General features: G+C 38.7%; 2 protein-coding genes across 2 annotated transcripts in view; one reads left to right on the top strand and one right to left on the bottom strand.

Moving 5' to 3' along the window:
• Positions 1-3,838, top strand: part of LOC112137849 (nuclear cap-binding protein subunit 1) — an 11,120-nt gene extending 7,282 nt beyond the window's left edge. The window contains exons 15-23 of the mRNA XM_024260372.2: positions 537-640; positions 722-844; positions 1,678-1,780; positions 2,128-2,221; positions 2,290-2,393; positions 2,461-2,590; positions 2,662-2,802; positions 2,881-2,994; positions 3,456-3,838. Of these exons, the coding sequence (XP_024116140.1) occupies positions 537-640; positions 722-844; positions 1,678-1,780; positions 2,128-2,221; positions 2,290-2,393; positions 2,461-2,590; positions 2,662-2,802; positions 2,881-2,994; positions 3,456-3,569 (1,027 nt within the window). The 3' untranslated portion in view covers positions 3,570-3,838. The remainder of the gene's footprint in view (positions 1-536; positions 641-721; positions 845-1,677; positions 1,781-2,127; positions 2,222-2,289; positions 2,394-2,460; positions 2,591-2,661; positions 2,803-2,880; positions 2,995-3,455) is intronic.
• Positions 3,839-3,895: 57 nt separating this feature from the next.
• On the bottom strand, positions 3,896-20,485 carry slc49a3 (solute carrier family 49 member 3). The gene is made up of 10 exons (XM_024260373.2): positions 18,175-20,485; positions 11,925-12,083; positions 11,613-11,829; positions 10,851-10,927; positions 9,511-9,648; positions 8,109-8,225; positions 7,878-8,030; positions 5,859-6,016; positions 4,720-4,823; positions 3,896-4,620 (listed from the first exon to the last, which is right to left on the bottom strand). Exons 1-10 carry the CDS (start codon positions 18,328-18,330, stop codon positions 4,460-4,462), a joined length of 1,440 nt encoding a protein of 479 aa, XP_024116141.1. The 5' UTR covers positions 18,331-20,485; the 3' UTR covers positions 3,896-4,459.
• Positions 20,486-21,212: the final 727 nt, after the last annotated feature.

Consider the following 21,212-nt stretch of genomic DNA (forward strand, 5'->3'; position numbering starts at 1 on the left):
CAGACTTCCCGCAGATTGCCCCCAGAATGCATGCAAATTACTCTAAAAATGCCTGTAAATTGTCCTCAGAATGCTTGTAAATTGCCCTTAGAATACCGGCAAATTTCCCTCAGACTGGTCTGAAATTGCCCTCTGACTGGCCGCAGATTGCCCTCTGACTGCCCTGACATTGCCCTCAGACTTCCCTGAGATTGCCCTCAGACTACCCTGAGATTGCCCTCAGACTGCCCTGAGATTGCCCTCAGACTTCCCTGAGATTGCCCTCAGACTGCCCTGAGATTGCCCTCAGACTGCCCTGAGATTGCCCTTAGACTTCCCTCAGATTGCCCTTCAGACTGGCTGCAAACTGCCCTCAGATTGCCCTCAGACTGGTTGCAGATTGCCCTTAGACTGGCTGTTAATTGCCCTTAGACCGTTTGGACATTGCCCTCAGACTGGCTGCAGATTGCCCTCTGCTGTTGTCAAGAGTAGAGGTCATCTGGAGCAGGACATTCGTTTGTGTTTCATAGATCTCACTCTCCTTTTTTTGCTGGCAGACTTTCCTACCATCAGAGGATCGTGGACATCGTTCCTGCAACCTTCTCCGCCCTCATCCCCGCTGATCCCATCTTTACCTTTAAATACGAAGACGAGAGCGCCTGTAAGACGTCCTGACATGCTGTCTAACATCTCTGTGAGAGCGAGGAGTCCTCTTTTGAAGTAAAGTGTACTGTTTTTACAGCGACGTTGCCGGGTTACGCCACCTCTGTTACCGTTTCAAACGCCATCAAGAACCGAGCGTCCAACGAGGAAATCCTGGCCATCCTCAAAGAGGTCCCTAACCCCAACCAGGAGGACGATGACGGTACCGGGCAGATTCTGTTACGCTTTCAGTGTCTGTCTGTGAGGAAACTTCTGACTGGATCTGAGAACTGGACCGAATTGGGGGGGTAAATTATTTCTTCACAATACAGACAGAGCCAGTCTCCCATTGTTTCTATGGCAACCAATTGCACCAATCAGGAGATGGCTTGTTGGAAGTCCACACCCGTACCACTTGAACACGGCTACATAAAATCTCTCTGATGTTTTGGACATTGGAGCCAGCAGGCTCCTCCTACTTTTATTGAGGCCTCTGATTGGTCAGTTTATAAATTGAATATCCTGAAAGAAATTAGGATTATCTAGAGCAGTCTATGGGATTTGGGCTTCTTGGAGCCAGGAGGTACTCCTGTTTGGAACACCAAGGGGAAGAGTCACTCGGTCCAGTTCTCATATACTTTCAATGGTTAAGATCCTGAAAACACTCACTATTATTAGTGATTTAAAGATGTTCCTGGTATTGATTTATTACTTGAGAGATCATCCAGAAAATCAGATTTTAAGAATAATTTTTACAGCGGATCTGGTTAATATAAATGCATGAGAACCTCCAGATGTTCTAAATATCAAAGAATATAAAATCTGCACCTGGTGAGTCCAGGATTAACGTATTTATTTTAGTAAGAAATACTGGGAAAAAAACTCCAGAACTCCAAAGTTGTAGGAACTTTTCAGAGTCTCGACTGACAGTTGAGACATCTGCAGGAAGTGTTGTCATGGTAACCTGAAAATATCATTTCAGCTGAACTTTCTCAACACTCTCACATCTTGTTTTATTTGACGTAACAGTGACTTTGGCTCCTCCTTCTTCCTCAGACGAAGGCGAGAGCTTCAACCCCCTGAAGATCGATGTGTTCCTGCAGACGCTGCTCCACCTGGCAGCCAAATCCTTCAGCCACTCCTTCAGCGCGCTCGGAAAGTACGTGCAGAGATGTTCTGCTGCGTTTACGTGCCTCACAAAATACGAGCAGTAATGTCCTGAAGAGCTGAGCGTTTTGATACCAAGATTGCTGAAATTTCTGAAAGTGTGAAGAGAAAGGGGCAGGAGAATCACTATAGTGTGAATGCTAACTAAACATTCACACTATTACGTCTTGAAAAAACTACACAGGGTTTTTATTTTGGCTCAATATTGCATAATTGTAATTAAAAGAACCACTGAGAACGCTTTTACTATAGAAAAAATATATATCATTGGAGGTAGTTGACTAGAACCAGCATACATAGATTCGATCCCTGAAGCTCACCTCTATGCCCCGCCTCCAGGTTCCACGAGATCCTGAAGACGCTGACGGAGAGCGACGAGGGGAAGCTGCACATCCTCAAAGTGGTGTACGAAGTGTGGAGGAACCACCCGCAGGTACGGCAGCAGCAGCGGCGAAGGCCGGCATTACGGCGGTGATGTAAGTGTGACTGTTTTCATGGCAGATGATCGCCGTGCTGGTGGACAAGATGATCCGGACGCAGATCGTGGACTGCGCCGCAGTAGCCAACTGGCTGTTCTCTCAGGACATGGCTCACGAGTTCACCAGGTGAGGAGCGTCAGCTGATATGCGAGGTGTCCTCCTGCTGGAATGAGCCTCCTCTGATCTTCTGCAGACTCTTCATCTGGGAGATCCTGCACTCCACCATCCGGAAAATGAACAAACACGTGCAGAAGATCCAGAAGGAGCTGGAAGAGGCCAAGGAGAAGCTGGAGAAGCAGCAGAACAAGAGGGTGACCACTCAGGTAAGAGCCGCCCTCCTGCAGAAGCTCCGGCGTGCTCGCCTATGTCTACATTCAGCCGCTGCTTTGCTCAGAGGGACAGCGGCGAGGACGAGGACATGGAGAAGAACAGCGAGGACGAGGAGGGTCAGCTGGAGGAGCAGATCGAGCGGCTGCAGGAGAAGGTGGAGTCGGCTCAGAGCGAACAGAAGAATCTGTTCCTCGTCATCTTCCAGGTGAGGCCGAGTCAGCAGAACCTGCAGCTTCTGAGGAGCTGAAACTTCAGGGATGATCTTTGTGTTTGTCCGACGCAGCGTTTCATCATGCTGTTGACGGAGCACCTGGTCCGCTGTGAGACGGGCAGCGTGGACATCAGCACGCCGTGGTACAAGAACTGCATCGAGCGGCTGCAGCAGGTCTTCCTCATGGTAAGCAGGAGCCTATACAAGGAAGACTTCTGCAGAAGTTTCCTCCTCTGATGGATGAGGAGCTCCATTAAACTTTAGAGGAGTCGGACTGTAGCTAAGGGTTTGCTTTAAGATTTCAGCTTTGACACTAGGTGGCGCTGCTTCTCCTCAAAATGACAATCACTGGAAGCAAACAAAACTCAGCAGAGGAGCTTCTGTTAGATTGATTATCTCCATGAAGCTTCTCCAAACACAAAAATAATAAAAATATTATTCCAGAATAAATCATTTTAAACCTTAAATAACTTTCAATATTTTACTCTCCATAGAAATATATATTTTATCAAAATTATACAAGTTAAAAATAAACACAAGATAACATTAATAACAAAATGATCTGGAGGGCCGGATGCGGCCCCCGGGCCTCGACTTTGACCCGTGCTCTGATAGAAGTCTGTTTGTTTTTGCGTCTTGTCCCGCAGCATCACGTGACCATCCAGCAGTACATGGGAACCCTGGAGAACCTGCTGTTCACCGCCGAGCTGGACCACCACATCCTGGCCGTGTACCAGCAGTTCTGCGCCCTGCAGCTCTGAAGGAGGAAGTCCACCTTAAGAAAATACCAGCTCAAGAATCTTGCATCAAGAATCTCCTCTTTGTTTTTGTTTGTTTGTTTGAACCCAAACTTTATTCGGTGCCACAGATGAGTGGAGCAGGAAGTCTCGGTTAGTTTCCCGTAGCGCTCATCCTTTTGTTTTAGAGTTTTACGTCCTCAAAAGAGTCGGGATCTTCACAGGAGAGGAGGCTGCAGGTCCAACCCAGTTTTTATATTTGTTTTATGCTGATTAAAGATCTCTCCAGTCTTTGTTTTTTATGTTATTTTTGACATAGTTTCTTTGTTTTCTTCAGTGAAATAAACAACTTTTCTCTGTTTTAACAAACTTTTCTGTCCTTAATTTATTCAAAAATAAAAACAAGCAAACAATAAGTTCATTAGAACGAGTTAAAAAGTCGTACGTTGAGGTAAGAGCTTCAGAAACAATCACTTCCAGTTAAAAACATGTAAAAATAGATTTTTTTGGCATAATTTGCTATAAAAGTCATTCTATAAAATCAGCTTTATTCCTTTTCCATTAAAACTGTATATGAGAACTGGAGTGAGTGACTCCGCCCCCCTGATGGTTCAAACAGGAAGTGCCCACTGGCTCCAAGAAGCCAAAACTATGATTAAAATCAACAATTTTTCACATAAAAGCTTAAAGACGTACCTCTGTTTTTGTGCACCAGAGTTCTGTCATATTTTTAAATTCAGTACCGTTTTCAGTTCATTCCTGAGGAATTTCCTGAACTTTTTCAGCTTAAAAAAAGGGAAACTTTCCAAAGTTTTAGACGGGATTACCGTTTCTCTTCTAACCCTCCATCAGGGACTTCATAAAAATCCGTCCAGGAAACCGAAAAGTCCCAACAGTAAAATTGTAACAAGTCTTCATGTGCTGGGAGAGCGCCCCCCGGTGGCCGTGGAGTTGAATCTCTTGGTCCGGTTGGTGGCCTCCTCCTCGGCCTCCAGGCGTCTGTAACGGCTGTGGAAGAGGATGATGAAGCTGCAGGTGAAGAAGCTGCACAGACCGGCCATCACCATCAGAGGAACTGAGGAAACCAGAGGAGGAAACGCTCTTCTCACAAACCTTCAACACTTTAAATAAAACGAAGAACATCCAGCAGAGAGAATGGTTGAAGGCGACCCACCTCTCCAGCTGAACGCTGCGTCCCCGCAGGTCGACTGAGGCGAGTCGGCGACTCGTTTGGTTAAAGCCTGAAGGATGATGATGTAAAGAACCGACTGAACCTGCCTGCAAAACAAAAAAAATCACTTTAGGATCATCTCTCCAGATTTAACCTTCTGCTCTTCAGGCCAGATGGACTCTGAAAGTGAGACGTGTTGCTGCGGTGAAACCCGAACCTGAGATCCACAAATACCAAAAAATAAGAAAAAAATCTGCTTCTCATTAATTCCAGGTTTTTAATTAAATGGAGGACTCAAAAACACCCGTTTATTTGAGACTGTAAAACATTATCAAAATAAGTAACTATGGCCCACAGATGCTACATACCCCTTTTTTCAAAATTCTGTCAGGTTTATCTCCATAGCAACCATTTTATTTTTTGGTCATCTGGGGGTGACGAACAGATCGATTTAATTTTCAGAAGAATCGTCAAAAGTAAATTTTTGGATTTCCTTAGCAACAGAGATTTTTGTTAACCACACCCACATTCCTAATATGTTCACGTTGAATGACATATCATTCTGTTCAGCTTGTGCCAACGATTCATTTATTATGGTTTCATAATATGTCTGAAAAAATGTGCGAGTAACAGGGGAACGCCACTTTTGCTAACTAGCCACGCTAGCAGTGCTTAAAACAGAAAAAACTTTAAAACTTAAAGTTTTTTCTAAGTAGATTCTGAATGTTTGATGAGGTAAGAGGTGATAGATCAAAATCTCCAGGAGTTTGAATTTGTAGAAGGTATCAGCTGATTGCTTTGATAAAAATTCAAGATGGCGGCTTCTTCCTGAGGTCAAAGGTCAATGTGGTACTTCATCTCTTGTGAGTGAAATTTTGCGAAAATGGCTCAAACTTAACATTTTTTTCCCTCATATGGTGTGAAACTATTTTTTTCAAATAGCAATTTTGAAGATCCATCACATAATAATTTCAAAACTTCATGTGTTTTGGTTTAAGCAGCTGAGTTGGTTTTGTTAGTGGTCGTTAAATCCCTTTTTTCCTTCCTAAAAACTTTAGGAAGAATGTATTAATGGCGTAAAAACGTGATCAGGAGTTAAATTTACAGAAAACCTTCAGAGCAGAGGAATCTGAGAGCCGTACCCCGACACAAAGACCAGCCCGGCTGACGTGGCCTCTCCCACCGGGTAGGAGCACTCCACCGACAGCTCCATGGTCACCGGATAAATGGAGAAGCCGAAGAAGCCGAAGAGCGAGCAGACGGCGGCGACGGCAACCTTCTGCTGCGGCATCAGAGACACCTGAGAGGACGGGCAGACACGGGAGACAATTCAGACACAAAAAAATGGATTCCTTTCGTCTGTAGGATTATTCCACACATATAATATCTCAGCTATAGATTAAAAAACCTTCTCTTGTAGCAAATCTGATTCTGGCAACGTAATTTAGGAGGATTTTAAGATGCAGTAAAAACATAAATCTAATAGTCTTTGAGATGGGAAAAGATTACTTTTGATCTCTTACGAAAACTCCATGTCATATGTTCATAATTTTATTTAAATCAAACGATTTAAAGTTATCGAAGGAATTTCTGTGGACATGGGACCAACCTGGTTTCTAGAGGAACATTCTGCTCAGCTGATTCTGCACAATACTTGAGCACATCGATAGAGAACGCAAACATGAACTTCACCAGAGAACGTTTAGTGATGTTTGGAGCATCAAGATGTTGTGGTGGAGACGCGCCATCGCAGCAAAAATAAGGAAATAAATTCATGCAACAAACATAAGAACTCTGCAAAAAGAAACAGTGTTACAAATACTAGAGGTGCTTCTGCAAATTTAAAAAAAGTTGGAAATAAAAAGAAACAACTGCAGATTAAGAAATGGTTTTGAAATAAAAAAATGCTGCAAATAAAAAAAAATTTGAAAAAAAATAAATGTTACAAATAAAAAGAAACAACTGCAGATAAAAAAATGTTGGAAAATAAAAAAATGCTGCAAATAAAAAGAAATACAGTTGCAAGTAAAAAATGTTGGAAATAAAAAAAATGTTTTAGATAAAAAGAAACAACGCTGCAAATAAAACATTTTTGCAAAATCAAAAAATAGTGCCAATAAAAAGTAACTACTACAAATGTGAAAATGCTGTTGCAGATAAAAAAATGCTGCATAAAATGTTGCAAATAAAAAGATTTTGGAAATAAAAATGTTGCAATAAAAAGAAACGCAGCAAATAAGAAAGCCACAATGAAAGTGGTTTATCTGGGATGTTTTTTTGCTCTGCACTACTGTGAGAAATTGGAATAAAAAAAAAGAAGAAGTGCGAACTGGAAAATGAAAAAGGAAGTAAATGAAGAGGTTAGGTTTTGTTTGCAGTTACTTTTGTTTTGCTGTGATGGCAGGACTCAGATGTCGTATCAAGAACAATTAAAGTTACAATTAAAAACAAGTGAAAGATTCAGATCTTCCTCTCCAGAAATGTAACCGGACTGCAGAAATGAGGATTACTCCTCCACAAACTTTCATTTTTTATGACATTCAGGCTTTTTAGTCAATGAAATATAGAATTTAAAGTCCCTGCGTTCTATTTTTACATAAACTTATTCTATTTTTGAAGTTTCAAACTGAAATATTTTATTCCTTAAACACAAATAACTCAGCAAATTGAACTTTTTACTTTTAATTTCAAACATTCAGACATGAATTAACCTGAAAAATCAGATTTTCATTGGTAATGTTTTGTATTTGCTGCTGAATCAGCATTTCTATACATTTTGGACTAGAATTCAACTTTTATTTGGTAATAGTGAAAACCTTTTAAAAAAATTCTCCCTGAATGTTTAAACTAAAACATAGAATCTTATTTTTCATTTATGTTTTTTTTTAATTCTGAATCAACATTTCTTTCTTTTATTTGGTAATTGTAAAAACTTTTTAAAAAATTTCCCCCTATATGTTCAAACTAAAATATAGAATCTTATTTTTCATTTATGTTTTTTCTATTCTTTTCAAAAACTCAGTTTTCTTGCATCAAAGCAGCTCCTGAGCTGAACTGTCTGGACTGGATTTCTTCTTTGATGTTTGGTTCTGAGTCCTGACAGGAAGTGGACTTAGGGAGTTCAGGTGTTTGTGGCCTCGTTCCTCCTCAGCGTCTCTCACCACAGAGAAGGCGATGCACGCCAGCGCCGTCAACCCCATGTTGATCTTCGTGGCTTCGATGAACTTCTTGGTCTTGTCCACGTAGAGACCCAGAGCTCCGGCGCCCACGATGCCGAACACGATGAAGAGAGCGCCGCACAGCCCGGCGAAGTCCTGCGGGGGACAGATGTTTCACTCAGTGAGGTTTCAGGGTCCTCTGGTTCGGTTCTGGAGGGGTTCTGCCCAGCTCACGTTGGTGTATCCCCGCACACACAGGACCTGCTCCAGCAGCGTGGAGAAGCAGGTGAAGACGGCGATGCCGGAGCCGAAGCACAGCAGCAGCACCAGGTACGCTTTGTTCCTCAGCAGCTGCAGACACGGGAGGTCAGAGTTCAGCTTCAAGTCTCCAAGTCAAGCATTTAAGTCCAGCTTCAAGTTCCTAAGATAACACTTAAGTTACGTTTTGAGTGTCTAATCCTAAAATCTAAGTCCAGTTTCAAATGATTAGAATAGAGTCTAAATCAATGTTCAAGTCTCTAACCCAAAGTCTGAGTCAGGTTTCAAACCATTAGGCTATAGCCCAAGTCTTTGTTCAAGTTTCCAACCCAAAAAGACCAAGTCAGGTTTCAAGTCTCTAACCAAACAGTCTAAGTCCGATTTTACGTCTCAAATGTTTCAAGTATTAAAGCTAAATTAAAAGTCAGGTTTTGGCTCTCTAAGCCAAAAATCTTAAGTCTAGTTTCAAGTTTATAACATAGAGTCCAAGACAAGTTTGAGTCTCTAACCCAAGTCTCGAGTCAATAATTAAGAGTCCAAGTTATGTTTCAAGTCTGTAAGCTAAATTCAAAGTCAAGTTTTATTTTTTTAAGCAAAAATCTTAAGCAAAGCTTCAAGTCTTTGACCCAAAATCTCAGGTCAGGTTTCAAGTCTGTAATCTAACTTCCAAGTCAAGTAGGGTTCGAGTCTCTAACCCAAAGTCTCAAGTCAGGTTTTGAGTCTCTAACCCAAAGTCTCAAGTCAGGTTTTGAGTCTCTAACCCAAAGTCTTAGTTCAGGTTTCGAGTCCCTAACTTAGTGTTCGAATTCAGTTTTGAATCCCTAATTTTAATTGATGGTTTTGATGGTTACATTTTCTTTGTGACTTGTTGAAGTCCTGGTTCAAAACTAGCTTTGGTGTTAAAACTTGTTTTGTTTCTCTCAGGTTCTTCCTAAAGACCTGATCGTTCTCCACAGACATGGAACCAAGTCGTTGCCGCATCATAACCCGAGGAAAAAAAATCGCCTGAGGGAGAAATAGCAGAATCGAGTCAGGCTTTCATTTGATTGGTCGGTCCAATTTCTCTGCACCCACAGTTTGTTTGTTTTTTAAACCAATGACTTGGAGAAGAGTAGAGGTTCTGCTTGAACTCTTATACTTCTGCGGTACACTTACTGTGTCAAAGCTAAGACGTTTTTTTTTCTTTTAGCAAGTTAAGTTCTAAAAATAAAAAAAAAGATATTATTTCTTCTGCCCCAAATGACCCCTAAGGGAAGAAACCAGAAAGCACTTCCTGTTTGTTGAACTTTCAGGCTAAAACATGCTTAAACACAATAAATGTTTTAAATCATAAACACATGAACAGATCCATTTTCTTCCGACATCTGAGCCGTCTCACCAGTTTTAATCCCTGGACGAATGGTTCTGACCCGGAAGACTCGGCGCTGGCTGAGGGTGGAGTCGGGGGCTCGCTGCTCCGGATTCCCACTGTTGCTAGGAAACAGATGATGCACGTCGGAGCTCCATAGGCGAGCAGCTGCAGGAGGGAGGAGCAGAGGTACAGGTGAGGAGATGCTGGAGCTGAAGGGGAGCAGCAGCTGCTGTCCTGATCTTCACATGGAATAATTCTGAATCCTCCTTAATCCAACACACCTTATCTAATCCCACTGGATTTAACACATTTATTGGATTTTTTTAACATAAAATTCAAATTATTTGATGTGAAACTAAATTTGTTTTGTTGTGAAAAAACATTTTTTATGAACATATTGATTTTAACAGAACAAAAATTGATCATTTATCAATAATTATGAATAAAAATTATGAGTATTATGTCAAACAGCAGAATACATGTGTTTTTTTCACATCTGAAAAATTAAAGAAATTGTATTAAAATAAGAATAAATCATGGATTTGATTCTAATTGGATTCAACTTGTGACAGGAGTACCCCAGACTTATCAAAATAAAAGTTTTAGTTTGCCCAAACCATTCACTGTATATAAAGAACTGGATTGAGCGAGTGTCACATGATCAAGTGAAGTTCAGCTCTTCTTCAGCTCCATCACTATGAGCTGTTTAAGTCTTTGATTTGAGCTGAAATCAAATAAATTCTGTTTTTTTTATTTCAGGCAGAACTTTTAGAGACTTTTACTCTGAAAGGATTGACATCTAAGCGATGGGATTACCTTGTGATTTTAAGCAAGTTCACGGGAATAGAAAGAAACTTTAAAAAACAATTTTATTTTTTATGTTTGTAAAGATCCTGGAAAGTGGTTTGAAGCTCTGTTAAGAAGACCAGGTGGTTCTGGGATCATCTGGTTCACAGGTAAGTCCACCTGTGCTAAATTATATCTTTACTTCCTGTTGTAAAGTTTTGAGTTCCTCCTGAATCTGTAAAATACTTTCACATCCCTCTGTAGATGAAAGCTCTATTAGGGAAAAGTAAAACTTTTATTTTGATAAGTCTGGGCAAATTTAATTCAATTAAATTGTCTTATTTTTACATTTTTATTATATAAGTCAATGAAGCCATAAGAGGTGAGAAGTGGGAGGAGCTTATTTTCGGTCAGGGGTTACTGCTACTTTCATGACTGATTTTAAAATCGAAACGAATAATAAAGTATTTAGTGCTCTTACTTTGAAATCTCAGATTTTAGGTTTCATCTTAGGTTTTTCACAATAAAAGCAAATGGTTTCCGACGCAGACAAAGGAGGGGAACCTTTTTCCGGAACTCACCAGAACTGGGATTTGTGCGGCGGACTTGGCGATCAGAGGCGAGATGATGTTGGCGAGGAGGATGCCCAGAGGGTTGGCTGAGCAGGAGAAGTTCAGATGAGGGTTACTGAGGCTTCTGGTCTCACTTCCTGTTTGCTTCACCTCAGCAGCAGAACAAGCAGCAGTTTGATTGTCTGAGTGTTTGTCCTGGTCGCTCTGAAGACACTTCAGTGCAAAAGTGACAGAGTCGAATGTTTCCTGTTTCAGTCAGGATGGAGGAGTTCCTCTTCCTCCATATTCAGAGACAAGCATCCAATTTTTAATCCAGATTAGATCTAGACTTTAGATTCAGCAGATCTATTAATCAGTTCTCCCTAAAAGTCATGTCTTGTATGTTTGAGTGAGTTAAAATGAGATGATTTTAAAGTTTTGACAGAAAATCACCTCTCGTCCGGATCTTTCCGGGAGATCTCTACAGACAAGGGGATCTCTATAGATCAGGAGATCTCAATAGACGAGGAGATATTTATAGATCTCTATAGACCAGGAGATCTGTAGAGATCTCTACAGATCTCTACAGATCAGGACATCTCTACAGACCAGAAGATCTCTATAGATCTCTACAGACTGGTAGATCTCTAAAGACGAGGAGATTTCTATTGATCTCTACAGATCAGGAGATCTTTACAGACCAGGAGATCTCTATAGATCACTACAGATCAGGAGATCAAAAAACCCGCTCAGATTGTTCGTCCATCAACCCGTCTTGTGAACGCCGCTTACACATAGAGGCGATCATGTTGGCCGTGGCCCTCTGGTGGTCGGGAAACCACAGTGCGGCCACCTTGGTGGGGGTGAAGATGATGAGCGGCTGAGCCACGGCGCCGATGGTCTGACCCAGCATGACCAGGATGAAGTGGACCTCACTGGAGACCAGGGGGTCCTGCCCAGCGAGGCGCAGCATCGCTCCCAGCATGTTCAGCCAGGATCCCAGGATGAGCTGCGGAGGCAGGAAAGACCGAGAGCTCAACCGGAATGTCGGAGAAATCCGCCGTGTCCGACAGCAGGAGGAGCCAACGCCTCCAGGTGTCTCACCGTGATCCGTAAGCCCAGCGTGTCCAACATCCAGGTGGTTCCGAAGCTGAGCGGGATGGCCACCACCATGTAGACCAACGACAGCCAGTTGATGTCCTCCAGACTGACCTTCAGGTACTGGGCAGACTGGTCGGCTACGGGCGCAAAGGTGAGCCATATCTGGAAGGATTCAAGTCAACTTTATTTAAATAGTACTTTTCCAGAGTACTTTAGATAATAACATAAATAATAGTAAAATATAGCTAGAAATGGTAATCATAGCAAAAACCCAACAAACACACACATCCCATAAATACAATAAAAATAAATACAATTATTAATAAAAGGAATAAAATCGACGAGTCTGCGGAGAGTTAGAAGAAGATTAGGTCATGATGAGACCTAGAGGAACTTTCTGAAACGAGAACATCTGGAACCAAATGAACACTTTTGAAAAAAACAGTCAGACACGGTGGTGGTACTATGATTGTGTGGGGATGATTCGCAGGATTGGGACCTAAATAGTCACTGATCATGTACATTTTAGGGTTCTGTACAGAACTCTACACCAGATCAATAAAACCTGACAAAAATAAAAAAAAGTAAAAATAAGAAAGAAGTGAGCACTTGGAAGAAATGTTAAATTTGAGGTTTTGTCAGCTGCAGAACTAACAGGAGAGAAATTTTCCTGTCACAAAAGGAACCAAAACCAAAGCTGCCGTTTTCATTTCCTCTCTTCAGGTTTCAACAACCCTCATAACAGGAGTTCAGAGTCCAGATCAGCGAAGAAACGGGACTCAAAGTGGATTCTCGGTTTGTGAAATCCCTCAGGAATGCAGGGAGTTGACGTCAGCACAGTGACGGCCCTGAACTGAGACTATTACATTTATTCAAGATTCCAGCTGAAATCACACTTCCTTCTTTAACGTCACAAACGATGCGGAGACGGCTCTCCAGTGGGAGGATGTTGTTGTGCAACTCCTCGCCATGATCCTCACATGACCCGCTGTGGTTAGAACACACACGGTTTTATTGTCTTTCTCTGGGAACCGTCAAGTGATCTGGAAAGAGCTCAACGTCCAGAAGATTTAACGAAGGTTTTTAGATTTTCCTCGTGACTCTGAGGAGATACAGCAGATTTAGGTTCAGCTGACGTTTGACCCCAAAGGTCACATTCTAAAACATTTTAAAAGATAAAATATTCTGATCATCTTTTGATCTATTTTGAAATTGTTTCCAGTGGTCTGTCATTATGATTATGTTGTTTTTAGCTAAAATTATGCTGTTTACTAGGAACGTAGTTTCTGCAGAGCGGCGGGAATTCATTAGAAACTAGAAAATTGTGTTCCCTATTATAATGCTAGTCTGAATGCTTTTTGCTGAAAGTATTCACTAAAGAAACTGAAGCTTTTAGCTGAAAATGATGATAAAATTTTCTTTAATTGCTGAAGGGATTTGTTGAAAATGCAAAAACTATTTGCAAAGTGTTAAATTAGCTAAAACACTGAAAATGTTGTTAAAGAACTATGAAACAGTGCTGAAGTGGACCTAAATGTCTTATAAAATTGCTTAAAAATCCCCAAAACATGGAAAAATATTTGCAAATATAATTGGTGTTTCTTAAATATGAGCTAAACTCCAAATTAGCCAAAAACGTTAGCCCGTTGCTAAAATAGAAGCTAAACTCCAAATCAGCCAAAAAAAGCTAACTCGTTGATTAAATACTAGCTAAACTCCAAAATAGCCTAAAATTCCTCACTAAACTAAATTAGCCAAAAACGTTAGCCTGTTGCTAAAATAGAAGCTAAACTCTAAATTACCCTAAAAAACCCAGTAGATAACAAATAAGCCAAAAATGTTAGCATGCTGCTAAAATATTAGCTAAACTCAATTTTTTAAAAAATAATATAAAAGATGAAAACACAGCCCATAAATATATTTAAAGTCTTGTTGCTAAGCTGCATAAAATTTTGAAATTTTAAGACTTTCATGGAGCATGTTTTGCTCAATATTTCCAAAACAATAAAGTTTATGAATACAAAAAATAAAACAAGCTGAATGTTTTGAGACCAAGTATGGTGAAATTGCTAAAAGTGTGATTATGTGCTGAAAAATGTACGAAAAGGAGCAGGAGAGTCACTACATTGTGAATGCTAACCAAACATTCACACAATTAGAAACCTATTCCCTTTCTCAATACTGAGAGCTCTCTGTTTACATCCTCTCCTAATAACTTACAGCCTCACAACTCCAACTTAACAAACATGTCCTCCAAAATGAGAAAAATGTATCAAGAACGTGTTAAAAACACTATTTTTTTTAGCACAGTGGGTCTTTAATAAACATTTTACAACAATTACTAAAATAAATACAGGGATGACTGCAGATTTACTTATTTTTTTTAACTAAAACGTATTGAATTTAATATTTTAAGGCACCTCCACAATAAAGGTATTTTATTTATGAATTTAAAATGTATTTCCAAACACAAAATGTGACAAATGAATAAAAATGTTTTGAACCGTAGAGCGACTGACTGAAGTGATGTTTGGAAACAGAAAGAATCTAAGCTGCTAACCACACGAGAACCAAAGCAACACTTCAGACGGATTTATTAGCTGCTCCTGAGTGGATTCAGAGGAACAATGGCCGTGTGTTCACAGAGAACGCCGTTTTCCACACATTCCTTTGTCACCTCACAGGTCAGAAAACATCACTTTTAACGGCACATTGTGTTTGCAGAACAGAAAAACGTTCATCACTTCATGATGAGTAAAAGCCTTTAGTTCTGTTCTGGTCATCAGCTTTTCACATGATTTTAAAATTAATGCACTTCTTCCACAGATGAGATTGAATCACAAGTTTTTTTAAATAGAACATCAGCAAAAATATTTCAGGAATCTTGATTTACATGTTTAAAGCTCCGACTTCTTGGTCAGCTGACGTTTTTACTGAAGGAGGTCTCTGAGTGGAGCTGCATTTCATGGAGTTCTCCGGAGAATTTCAAACTTTAATGTGGCCCTGCAAACTATTTAATCCAGCCCACCAAACTGAAATAAATTATATTGATAATCCTTTTTTTCCTTGTGATTCTAAAGTGTCCACATAGACGGTGTACAATAAATAAATTGTCTAAGAGCAGAATGTTATTTTGCACTCATGTGGCGGTGGAAGATTAGTTGTTTTCCTGATGTTTATGCGTGTTTTCCGGCTCAGACGGTCATTTTTCCAACACCACATAAACGCAGCATTTCTTTACTTTGAGTTTATCCCTGATGGAGATCAACCCATTGATGAAATTGGCACGAATATGAGAACAGAAGCCCCAGTTTTGAAATAAAAGCTCCAAAATGTTCTGTTTTTAAAATTGATTATTTTGTTTTCAATCAAGATTAAAGTGTGTTTTCCTCCAGATTCCATTTTATTTCCTTCTCTTCGGAGGTAGATAACTAAAACACTCCACACATCTGCTCCTGGGCCGGCCCTTCTGTCAAATTTTAGAACCCTTTCTGGAACGCGAGTCACAAAGTTTGATTTCTCTGCTCTATTCGTTAGTAAGGTGTGACCGTGCACGGGGTGTGCACGTGATACGTTCATAGGATGTCCACACAAACTACACCCTGAGTGTCTAATTTCACCATTTCTAACAGTCCGGAGCGTGCACGTGTCACATGAACGGCACTAATGGACTCCTTGTACAGTCTGCAGGATTTTAGGAAGTAGAAAAAATGACGACACGCCTTCCATCGCCTCACATACGTCACCTTTGTGTGCTGTATAAGTTCACTACGACCACGCAGCATGCCCATAGATTAAAACGTGCATGAACATTTTTACAAGTTCACTTAGTGGACTACGACCTTGATATGTCCTGCAAAATATCAAATATCCCCAGCCTGTATCCATCCGTAGGGGCGGCTGTGACTAAAGTTTTATTTGTGATTGATTGGAGACTAAACTGACATTTTTATCTCATTTCTACAGAGTGGTACGGTCCAGTATTCTGAGCGTGTCCATTATAACTCGTTAACTTGGACCAAACCGTACCATTTTTGGGCCACCAATGGTCTCAGGTCAAAGATGAGTCACAAAACTGGAACCACTTTGTGTTTTCTTGTAGGTTTTTCAATAAGTAGCAACAAGCTCCCATATTTCAGTGAGATACGTCCCTGAAATTGTGAATCTCAGCGCTTCGGTTACACATTTACAAAGAGGATGAATCGTTGAAGTCATAAAGTTTCACATTTATGTCCTTTTTTGGATCTATTTTAGAAAACACCCTTCTGACTTTATACAAACTTTTGTATATTTTGGGAAAGTTTAGAGGTGACACTTAGGTGTAACTGTCTAAATGGAACATTAATGTCAAATTGATTAAAAAAAAATACATGTATACATGTAAATGCATGTATTTAATACATTTATTGGTGTTTATTACTAACTTTTCCCATCTTAAAAAAAAGTTTGAACCACTACTGACCAGTTTTGAAGGACTTTTACCTAAATTAATGCAGAAATGTTTTATTAGGACTTTAACCAACATAATCATCTCCAAATTGGCGCTACACAGCCAACAATCATCGACCCCCCCACCACCACCACCCTGCCCTTGTTGGTTTCTCTAAATCCTGACCCCCGAGGGCTTGTTAATGTCACACGGATTGATTTCTAACTGCCTCATCAGCTGTTATTTGCCTCATCGTGAAAGCTGCTCCTCCAGCTGAGCGAGAGAACACCAGCTCTCTGGAAACAAAAGCTCCCATTGAACGTGGGGGGGTCCCGCGGGAGCTGGGAATCTGTGAGGGAGGGGGCTCGGCCCCTGTGAATGAGAGAGAGGCACACTTGCCTCCGGGCGGGCGCACTGCTGCACAAAGACGGCCCCCCGGGGGAGTGATAGCGATTGATGCAGTCATTGGAGGAGCCGGCTCTGTTAGCACTGCAGCACTCAATGCAAAGGTTTGCTAGCTTCATTGATCCGAATGCATTCATACGGACACGTTTAGCATGGAGAACATGACGAATTATTGACCATTAGCGCACATTTAAGAAGCACAGTTCAGGTCATTTTCCATAAACTGAGCATGAAGGGTTAATTTCAGGATTAGAAACTAATGAAATAACTTTATATAGTGTGTTTTTACTCTTTTGTGAAGGTTTTGCTTTTGGTTTTTCAGTGGATTTTTTTTTAAATTATGATTATACAGTTTTTAGCCAAAATCAAAAACTTGTGTTGTTTTCTCAGACATAATTTAGATCTAGATTCCTTCTCAAAAATCTTCAGAAAAAAAAACAGAAAGAAACACTGATATACTAATGCAGAAATACCCTTTTACATTGAAATGACGGCCACCTCCCACATAGAAGAAAGTACTTTGGGGAAAATATTCTAAAATTCTTTAATCAAATATATGTTTATGATTGTTTAATTTTTTTAAAAAATGTTGATTTTCCAAAAATCTGGTGAAAAAAATGTTTTCAGAAGGGACTGCAGAAAATTAGGGGAAAAAAAATACAAAACAAGCCTAAAATGTCAATTAAAATCACACTGTTAATGCAACATATAAATCTTACAATGGATTAGCAGGACCGTTATAAAAATATATAAATAAATATCTATGTATGGTAATAAAGTAGTACAATTATAATAAAAAAGTAAACATTTACAAAATAAAACTTTTTTTATGCTTAAAAGTTTTTCAAAAATAGAATGAGTAATATTAAAGAAAATAAAAGTAAATTCATGTAAATATAGTTGTACATTAACAAGAAAAAGTTCAGGGTTTCATTGAGGTTCAAATGTTGCTGTTTTAGCTGAAACTTTTTAAAAGCTAAATGTAAAATTTTATTTTAAAATATATATTTTGGGAGCTTAAATGTATCACTTTTTCCTGAAATTTTTAAACATAATGTTACAACAATATTTTTGTATTTAATTTGATTTTTTTCCTTATAACTTCACAACTTTAATCTCATACATGTTTCTTTTTATTTCCTTTATAGTGGCTCTCCAAACGTGCAAGTTTAACTTCTGTTTAAATAAACTAAGTTTGGAAAAAAAGTGTAAAATTCTCAAAAGAACGGGGTAAATTAAGTTGGTACGTTTAAAGAAATAAGTTTAAACTTTTTTTTTCTCCCTCCCAGTTTTGACATTATGTTGTTTCCATACAAATATCTTATTTTGAAGTAACTTTAAGGGTAAACGTACAATTCCTATAAACCTAAATGTAAATGTAAAAACATGTCAGTAAAGTTGGTGTTGATGTGAACTCACCGTCGCGTTGGAGCAGTTTAACAAACACAGCACCAGCAGCACAAACCACCTCCGCCGGTACACTTTGAACGACTGCAGTTTCTGCAGCTCCAAGTTCGCTCCTCCGGAAACGCCCGAACACTCCCGAACGTCGGAGCGCTCCCCGCCACCGTCCATGGCCTCGCCTCGCCGGCTTCAGCGGGCAGGTAGACGCGTCAGCGAGTCCTCCTCATCCCGATCGAACCTCCAGCGCTCCAGGAAAAGTTTCAACAAGTTATCAGACCAAAAGGAACCCGGTTCAATCGTTCCGTTCCGTGCTAGAATCCCAGTAAAGTAAAGTTCCGTGTTGAGAAAAGAGACCGGCGGAGCGGAGCGCCGGGAAAACAGCAGAAAAACTCCAGAACAGAGAGAACTGTCATTGTACTCGACAAAGATCCTCCAGCAGAAAGAGGAGCCACTCCGATGCGAAAAATAAACTACACTGCTTAGAATGTCTTACTCCTTTATAACATGCCTAAATGTGAAACTAAAAAAATATGAACTAAAAAATTAACAATATTAAATTTTATTTTTAATTTCTAGATTGCTTGCCTTAAATATTGTGGTATAAATGTATTATAAGTCAATGTTGCAACAGTTGTTTTGTCTAAAAGCTTAAATAAAATTTGTGTCATTCTAAAAAAATTAAAACCAATTAAAAGTGGAAAAAAATTGCTAAAAAATAATGAAAAAAATAGTAGAAAAATATCAAATATCTCTTTCTTTTGCAGTCTATAACAAAATGTAAATAAATGGTGCAGTTTTCACAAAGTTAAAGGAGAGATACAAAATGTAACTCGTTATTTATCTATAGTACTGTTAATATTAGAAAAAAAATGTATCATTTTTTATAGTATACAGTAACCTATGTTTCTTTTTCCTTTTTATTTATTTATTTACTTTCCACGTGATACATCTTATTTGACTTCTGTGCTACGGTTTTGTGCAAAATTGTTCATTTTATACATTATTGTATTATAGAAGCCCTTTCTTTTTATTTAAAACATTTATCACACATACGGGAGAATCCTTCTCTCTGATAAGGTAGGTAAGATAAAAACTTTATTGATCCCTCTATGGGGAAATTCAACAACAACTCAAGGTGCAAAGAAAGGAAAAATATGCAAAAAATCAAGGTGAAGGGAAAATAAATCAATAGTAAAAAAAAATAAAATAAATAACTCCTAAGAATATCACTGCATGAATAGCCAGAAAAAAGAAAGAGCAGAACCAGAAGAGCAGTAGTGGATTAAATGATTTAAGCCAGTTAAAGAGAAAATAATGTTCGTCTGGGCGCATTTAATGGAAATAAATATGTTGTTTATTTTTCTTAGTTTTTCAAGAAAAATAATTGTTATGATAATGAGTGAATTTTCTGATGAGACACAAGATACACTTTCTGGAAGGAGAACTTTCACAATCTGGACTGAAACCAACAAACTTTTAAAACAGCATCAGAGCAACATATATCATGAAAGACCTTCATAAAGATCAAGACAGTTTGGATAATCATTTCGCACATATTAATCTTTGAAGAGGTTAAAGACAAATCAACTTTCTCATGCAGGTCATTTATGTGCGGAGAAAAATCAGCTCAGAGTGAGACCTCCTGTTTCCTCCAACTTTCCTCACTGCGCATGACAAACATCTTCCTGTGGCGCTGATTTATGGTCCAACGAAAAAGAAACTGATGTTATGAATAATAACAAATGAAAAATACATTTATTACGGTTTAGTTTTCGTGAATTTAAAAAACTAGGAATTTTGTTAAAGTCCAAAATGTTATCGTTTTTGTTGGTTTAAAATGACTCTTGATCAGAACTGATTAGTAAAGTCTATTTTCCCTCTAAGATTGATGTTTATGCAAAGAGTTGATTATAGAAGGCTTTAAAAGAAGTCATCATATTTAAATTAGAAGAGTTGTGATTTTACATATTGGCAACACAATTGCAAATATTAGTAGAATTGTTTTATAATGCGCTAAAAGTCCAAAATCTTTTTAATTTAAATTCATTTAAAAGGCATTTTGATGATGATGGAGGATATAAATATATAAAGAAAGTTATCTGTACACAACTTGGAAGGAAATTTCTGATAAAATCCTGCCGCTCTGCAGAAACTATGTACTGCAGTTTTCTTGATTTTGGTGGAAAAAGTCATAATTATAAATGAAAGATCACTGGGAACAAACTTGTAGTTTTTCCTTATTCACAACAATTTGAATAAATTCAATTTGGAGCTCACTTTTTCATACAAGTCCTCCATGGTGAGCAAAATGCAACAAGAAGGTGTTCAGAAAGAAAAAAAACCAAAGTTTAAGCCAAAGTTAACAGACAATAAATATAAAGATAAAATCTAATTTCACAAGTAACTTTAATAGGAACACCAGTAAAACATTTGATTATTTTTTCAGGAACTATGTTTATATAACTATATATTAAAGACAATGCTAAATTATAAATAAATGGCAGATGAAAAATGCTCATTCAATGTGTTTTTCTGTCAGAATTATTTCACCGTAAGATCTGATTAAAAAAAACAATTATAGATTTCATTTATTTTGTGTTATTCATAGAAGTTTGTTTAGAATCTAGCTTTTTTTGTGGTTGATTCAGTTTTAAAAAGTACAAAGTTTCTAACTGGGTGAGCTCAATATGTTCAGGTTTTGTTGGTTTATTGCTTTTAAAAAGCCAACAATCCTTTAATAACTGTTCAAACTATTGATTGAATATTTTTTAGTTTAAATTATTGAAAAAAAATTATCTTTCAAAGAAATGTGGGAAATAAAAATGTAAAAAATCAGTTTTGATTTTTTTGTTTGGTTCTTTTGTGCTAAATAAATATATTTAGGGTTTTATCACATCAAAATAGTTTGATAATCTCAAAAATAATCAATTATGCGTCGTAATAATTGTCTCTTGATAAGAAAATTGACTTATTTACTAATAAAATTCCTTCAAAGTGAATTAATTAGAAAAAACAGGAATGGTTTGCCCTCGTTCACCCCGCCCCCTCCCTTC

This window comes from Oryzias melastigma, linkage group LG10 (assembly GCF_002922805.2).
Source record: "Oryzias melastigma strain HK-1 linkage group LG10, ASM292280v2, whole genome shotgun sequence".
Taxonomy (NCBI): Eukaryota; Metazoa; Chordata; class Actinopteri; order Beloniformes; family Adrianichthyidae; genus Oryzias; species Oryzias melastigma.

Coding starts and splice junctions, on each gene's coding strand:
- slc49a3 (XM_024260373.2), bottom strand. CDS start 18,330: ATGGACGGTGGCGGGGAGCGCTCCGACGTTCGGGAGTGTTCGGGCGTT. Junction 11,830..11,924: donor CGCTGGGCTTACGGATCACG/GTGAGACACCTG, acceptor CTGCCTCCGCAG/CTCATCCTGGGATCCTGGCT. Junction 9,649..10,850: donor CCGCACAAATCCCAGTTCTG/GTGAGTTCCGGA, acceptor TCCCTCCTGCAG/CTGCTCGCCTATGGAGCTCC.